Below are 6,298 nucleotides of genomic sequence, written 5' to 3'. Positions count from 1 at the left end.
ATTTTTTGGCTTCACGAATTGTTTTGAAATTCACATTTTTTCTGGTTTTGGAAAGTTTTCGAAATCCTTATTACTTATTTAAAAAATAAAAGAAGAAAATAGGGCGCGCCGTGGGCAGAGACGGGTGCGCGCGTGTCCGCTCCCTGGCGCGTGCTGCGCTATATAGGAGCTTCAGATGAAGAGATCGGGCGCCACGACCTGGGCGGCCGCCCTGGCTGCTTTCCGCCTGGGGCCTAGTACGCCACTGGGCATGACCATGGACGACCTGGCTGGGGTAGCCTGACAGGGTTTTGGCCCATGTGCTTCAGATAAAATATTCACTACACTTCTAAGAAATGGACTCGAAGGATTTAAACCTTTCACATTAAATGTTGTCTGGAAATATGTTCAATCAATCGGGATATGTATGTATTCAAGAAACTTTTTGCTACACGTTCAGAATGCTCTGTCTTCCAAGAACAAAGATGATAATCAAGTTTATCTTAAGTTTCGAACCTTTGTCTTCCGGACAAGAACACTACTGAAGTAAATTACATACAGTACCCAACAAAGAGAAATTATATCCTAACAAATTCAATACTGCACCAATGGGTATGTACTTGTAAAACAGATACCAAAAGGAAACAATGTTAATAAATATAGCAAAATGGAGCAAATAAAATAATTCCTGAGAAAATTAAAATGATGGATCGAAAAATAAAAAATAAAATGACCAGTCAAGAATTTATATCATTTTAATTTGGAAAAAAAAATCATCGAGCAGTCATAATAAAAAAAGTCCATGAAAACAATGATTTGACCTCTAGCTGGTTGAAATCTACTAAACCCATGAATTTACACATATCACAAGCCGACTTAGAAAGAAAATTACCAAAAAGAATCGGGTGTACAATTGTGCTGCAATGCTTGAATTTCTGCAGCACATCTTTATACATTTTTATGTGTGTGGTAAACATAGCATTTGTGTTCTCATGTAAATTGGAATGTATACTTACTTTCTTGGGTTTTGATGCCAAAGTGCTGAGTCCATTGTTTACTTTTTCAAAGAGAGAAACACAGTTTTATTTTTTTATTTGTCATCATCTTCCACATTATTTTTGGAAAACAATTGGAATTTAATAATTTGTCTAAACAAAACGAATGAGCTGAAAGAAACAAGAAAAAAAACATCAAAGATTCTCGATAAACCTAAAATATTATCAAAGACCTATAAATTCATCACCTCTATCTCCACCTGTTGCATTTGCAATATTCTTCCATGTCTTAGTGAAGAAGCTGAAAAAAGGTCAAAACGATGATGCAAGGGTAGTAGCTAATTTTCTAGGGTCCATCCAAGATATATGCTTTGTCACATATGGAGCCCATTAGCTTATTGTGGTCCACGTGCTGTCCGGTATTTATTTATTTCAATGAGAAGGGACTACATGCCACTGATTATCATGTTTACTGTTATTTATATAGATCTGAGTTAATTGTTATCCATGCACGTCTTAACCTACGATGGAACTTAGCAGTATTGACTATTGAGTACTGGCTAGTTCGGCAAAAATCCTCTCAAGCAAGTAAAAGCTCGCTCATTGATCTCACTCGTGAAAAGAGGGATGATCTATTCACCAGATAGCTGAAAAAAATAGTGTTAGTCCAATATTTGGACCATTAGATCGCCATCAATGGCCAAGATCGTGCGGTCATTGCTCTTCTTCAACCTCCGTTTCTTCTTCCTGCGCACGATGTTTTCCTACCCACGCCACCAATAACCGCCAGTCGGACCGCCACCCCCCTCGCTGTGCCGCCGCCCACCTCGTAGTGGTGTTGTCAGCTCCGCACTCGCACCAATCAACCCTCTTTCTCGCCTCCGTCTGGTATGTCGCACCTCACTTGGCAGCGCCACCCCCGTCTCCTGTGAGGTCCTGGCTCGGCCTTGCCAGGATCGACGCTCCTCATTGCCGCTCGTCATGTCGCCTCCCTAGGTAGAATCGATTGACGCACGTGAAAATTTCAAGTATACCTATTGTTTAACAAACGCGTAAAGAAAAAAGATACTCCCTGACCGCACACAACTGGCACGACTGACATTCTTGTACCCACCCATCAAACAGTTGCGCAGTTGTACCTCTATATATAAGCGTGATGGATCGTTCATCGGATAAGCTGCCACCAACCATTCATAACGTCGTGGTCACGGCCATGGATTCCTCCTTCTCCAGACGCTCCCTATGCCTCCTCCTCCTGGCCGTCTGCCTCCATGGCTCCCCCGCCACGTCCCGCCCGGCCACCAAGGACACTGACCCGATGACGCTGCGGATGATGGAGCAGCGATTCCGGCGATGGAAGGCGGAGCACAACCGGACCTATTCCACCCCGGAGGAAGAGCGCCACCGGCTCCGCGTCTACGCCCACAACGTGCGCTACATCGAGGCCACCAACGAGGACGCCGGCGCCGGGCTCACCTACGAGCTCGGCGAGACCGCCTACACCGACCTCACCAGCGACGAGTTCATGGCCATGTACACGTCGCGGGCGCCGCCCCTCTCGGACGACGACGACGCGCCGATGATGATGATCACCACCCGCGCCGGGCCGGTCGACGCCGGTGGACGGCGGCAGCAGGTGTACGTGAACGAGTCGGCCGGCGCGCCGGCGAGCGTTGACTGGCGCGAGAGAGGCGCCGTCACGGCGGTGAAGAACCAAGGCCAGTGCGGTACGTTACGCTACGCTACGTGGATGGTGGGCCGTCGCCATCCACGTATCCATCGTTCATTTCTTCCCTTGGTCTCCAATTATTGTCACCTCCTCCCTGTAAACACATGGCTGTCTGTAATCCACATGCTTGCATGTGCTCCTGCTGGCCGCTGCCTAGCTTAGCTGCTTCATCATTAGGGATTAGACAATTGCTTACTTAACTGTCATGCACACTGTTAATTGTCAACTTAGCATTATAGTATTAGACAGTTGGCCAATTTTGTGGGGTCTCTTGTGGATGTATTCACACCTAACATGCAGAAAATTGTCTACAAAAAAACCTAACATGCAGAAAAAAAAAAGCATTTCCATCATTGCCGGCCGGTTTTTATTTTTTAGATATTATTCGAATAACATCATCATACTCTAAGTTTTTTTAATGAAAAGTTTAATTCATTGGAATATACTTATAATTTAAAGTAAATATATTACAATGACCATCGTTTTTTTGTCAATTTGAGCCTTTTTATGGTCGATCATATGATTTGAGGAACAATGTAAATGACTATCTAATTTTATCTTGTAGTTCTTATGTATGTACTAAACTCATTATCTTTGACAGGATCGTGTTGGGCATTCTCCACCGTAGCGGTGGTCGAAGGAATCTACCAAATCCAAACTGGGAAACTTGCCTCGCTCTCAGAGCAAGAGCTGGTGGACTGCGACAAGTTGGACCATGGTTGCAATGGTGGAGTGAGCTATCGTGCGCTGCAGTGGATCACCTCCAACGGCGGCATCACCTCCCAGGAAGACTATCCATATACAGCAAAGGATGACACTTGTGACACCACAAAGCTTTCGCACCATGCCGCTTCCATCTCAGGCTTCCAACGTGTGGCAACGAGGAGCGAGCTATCGTTGACAAACGCGGTGGCCATGCAACCCGTGGCGGTGTCGATAGAGGCTGGCGGAGCCAACTTCCAGCACTACCGGAATGGCGTGTACAATGGTCCATGTGGGACGCGGCTGAACCATGGCGTTACGGTGGTAGGGTACGGGGAGGACGAAGTGACTGGGGAAAGTTACTGGATCGTGAAGAACTCGTGGGGTGAGAAGTGGGGCGATAGTGGGTACCTCAGAATGAAGAAGGGCATCATAGACAAGCCCGAGGGGATATGCGGCATCGCCATTCGGCCATCTTTCCCGTTCATGTGATGTGATCATGTGTGGCGTGCTTGGTTCATTGTTCTTTCCCTAGCAGGCCAAAGCTTAGTCAACTTGTTGTTACAAGTACAATACTTGTAAGGTAGTTAATACGTGCTTGTAAACATGGGAGTATATTCAAACATTTGTGAATAATAAACATGGGAATTGCTTGAATTGTACGTGTGGATTCAGCACTTTAATGATTTTTCTATGAGCTTTTAGGCTTTTTAGTGGATTTGGGTGTCCAATAGGTCAAGTCACTTTTTATGTGGGCCGGACTGGTGCAAACTCTTTGGAATTTAGAAGCTACATGTCGTACAGTGAGATTGAGATGACTATAGGGACCCGAGCTCCTCTTGGGCGCCCTCAGCGCCGCTTAGTCTAGTGAGCGCTCGAAGGCGAGCCATAGTGGGCCGGCCCAGCATCGGTCGCCTCACAGAAAAAAAAGTTCACTGCTATTATTCCGTGAGACGTGGGTTTCGAAACTGCATGCCTACGCCTGCAGGGTTGTTGCACTGACCACTCGACCACAACAACGTCGATGAATTATATCGGAAAATAGCGCTACTTGAAAGAGGTTTCTATCCCAGTTATGATTTTTCGAAAAAAGAAAACGTAAATATGAAACCGAATTCACGAATATTAAAAATGTTCATCGATTCTGAAAAAAGAATTCACGAATTTGCCAAAAGAATGTTCAAAAAATTGAAAAAAATTCACCGGATTTCAGACAAAGTCCACGAATATGAAAAACGTTCACCGGATTTTGAAAAAAAGTTCATCGATTTTGACAAAAAAATTCAAGAATTTAAAAAAAGTTCACCATATTCTGAAAAAAGGTTCACTTGTTTGAACAATGTTCATCGATTTTGCTAAAACGATGAAAATTTTGAAAAAAAAAATCATCGATTTTGAAAGCAGGTTAACGGATTTTCAGAAAAGGTTCATCAATTTTGGAAAAAAAGTTCATGAATTCTAGAAAGTTTACCGATTTTGAAAAATAGTTCATCAATTTTGTGAAAAAGTTCATCGAATTTGGAAAAAGTTCATCAAATTTGAAAAAGAGGTTCATCGAATTTGAAAAAAGTTCATCAAATTCGAAAAAAAGTTTATCAAATTCAAAAAAAGTTCATCGAATTAAAAAAAAGTCCATCAAATATGGAAAAATTTCATTGAATTTGAAAAAACAGATCATCCATTTTGTAGAAAAAAAACATAAAGAAAAAGAAAAATTCTCGAATTTGAAATAGAAAATGGGGATTGCTACGCGTCCGCCGGAGGATCTTTTAGAAAGATCCGCCGGCTCGCGAGCCGTTGGATTTATACAATGGATCAGCTAAATATCTTTCTCTACTTCGCAACAAAGAACTTGTTGCGGAAACATTTTTAACAAGGGTTATATTGCTGGTTTTTTGCAACATAGGTTGTATTGCGGGATTTTTTTTTGCAACATGGGTCGTGTTGTAGGATTTTTTTTGTAACATCGGTCATGTTGCAGAAAAAAATTGCCCTCCCTAGTGTGAGCTGCAACAGTATCTAGCCGCTGGCCGGTTTGCAACTAGGGGCTAATTGCGGAATCCCTTTCAGAAACAATGGACCAGTTGCAGAAAGAGGACACAGATAGGGTAGCTCCCCACCGTTGACTAAGAATTCATCTGACAGACATAAAGACGGCGGACGCTCGCACAAATTCGATCGGTTGAAGGGAATCTTTTCCCAAAGAAAATTTGGAAAAAGGGAAAAAGAAACGACAGAAGTATAAAGGATAAAAAAGATGTAACTTATCACAGACGGGGAAGTGTCGCGGTGGTTATTTCATCCTCCCTCGATGTTGAAGGTCGCAGGTTCGATTCACCTTCCATCGCCCTTGTTTGCGGGATAAAAACATATAACGGAAGGGGGAGATGGGCCGGCCTATTAGTAGTGAAGGGAGGGAGTAGGGGTGTGCGCCCGTTTGCGGAAACCACTGTATCAGGCGCTAAAGGCACCAAATAGTATCTGCCCCCCCCCCCCATACGCCGCTCGTTGCGACAAAGAGTTGACGTTTCGCACAAGGCGACTCACCTGGGCTGGCCCATTTGCAGTGCACGGGGTGGCATGCGTTAGCGACGTGATAAAAAGAAGAAAAAAGAACGTGCGGGCACTGGGAATCGAACACACGACCTGAAAGTGGCGCAAGCTTGCGCACCATGCTAGCCACTATGTGAGGCAATTTTTAGAATTAGATTGGCATCGCGATACTTAAAGAACAAAACGACACCGGCAAATTTAAACCCCCGCAACACAAATTCCCATAAACACAGCTCTGTGTGAGGGATTGAACCGAGGTCTTCTTTCTAGTGAACACTGTTGCTAGCCACCATCATTACTTTGATTAGGTGTCTAAAATGGCAGCCCCATGTATATTAAC

At 44.0% G+C, this 6,298-nt stretch overlaps 1 protein-coding gene across 1 annotated transcript; it reads left to right on the top strand.

The window, feature by feature from the left end:
• Positions 1–2,115: 2,115 nt before the first annotated feature.
• LOC123122650 (ervatamin-B) lies at positions 2,116–4,062 on the top strand. Its single transcript, XM_044542942.1, has 2 exons — positions 2,116–2,701; positions 3,305–4,062. Exons 1-2 carry the CDS (start codon positions 2,131–2,133, stop codon positions 3,895–3,897), a joined length of 1,164 nt encoding a protein of 387 aa, XP_044398877.1. The 5' UTR covers positions 2,116–2,130; the 3' UTR covers positions 3,898–4,062.
• The last annotated feature ends 2,236 nt before the right edge of the window (positions 4,063–6,298 follow it).

This window comes from Triticum aestivum, chromosome 5D (assembly GCF_018294505.1).
Source record: "Triticum aestivum cultivar Chinese Spring chromosome 5D, IWGSC CS RefSeq v2.1, whole genome shotgun sequence".
Lineage (NCBI taxonomy): Eukaryota > Viridiplantae > Streptophyta > Magnoliopsida > Poales > Poaceae > Triticum > Triticum aestivum.
The sequence above is the reverse complement of the archived record's forward strand: the minus strand, read 5'-3'. Positions and strand labels throughout refer to the sequence as shown.

Coding starts and splice junctions, on each gene's coding strand:
- LOC123122650 (XM_044542942.1), top strand. CDS start 2,131: ATGGATCGTTCATCGGATAAGCTGCCACCAACCATTCATAACGTCGTG. Junction 2,702..3,304: donor GAAGAACCAAGGCCAGTGCG/GTACGTTACGCT, acceptor TATCTTTGACAG/GATCGTGTTGGGCATTCTCC.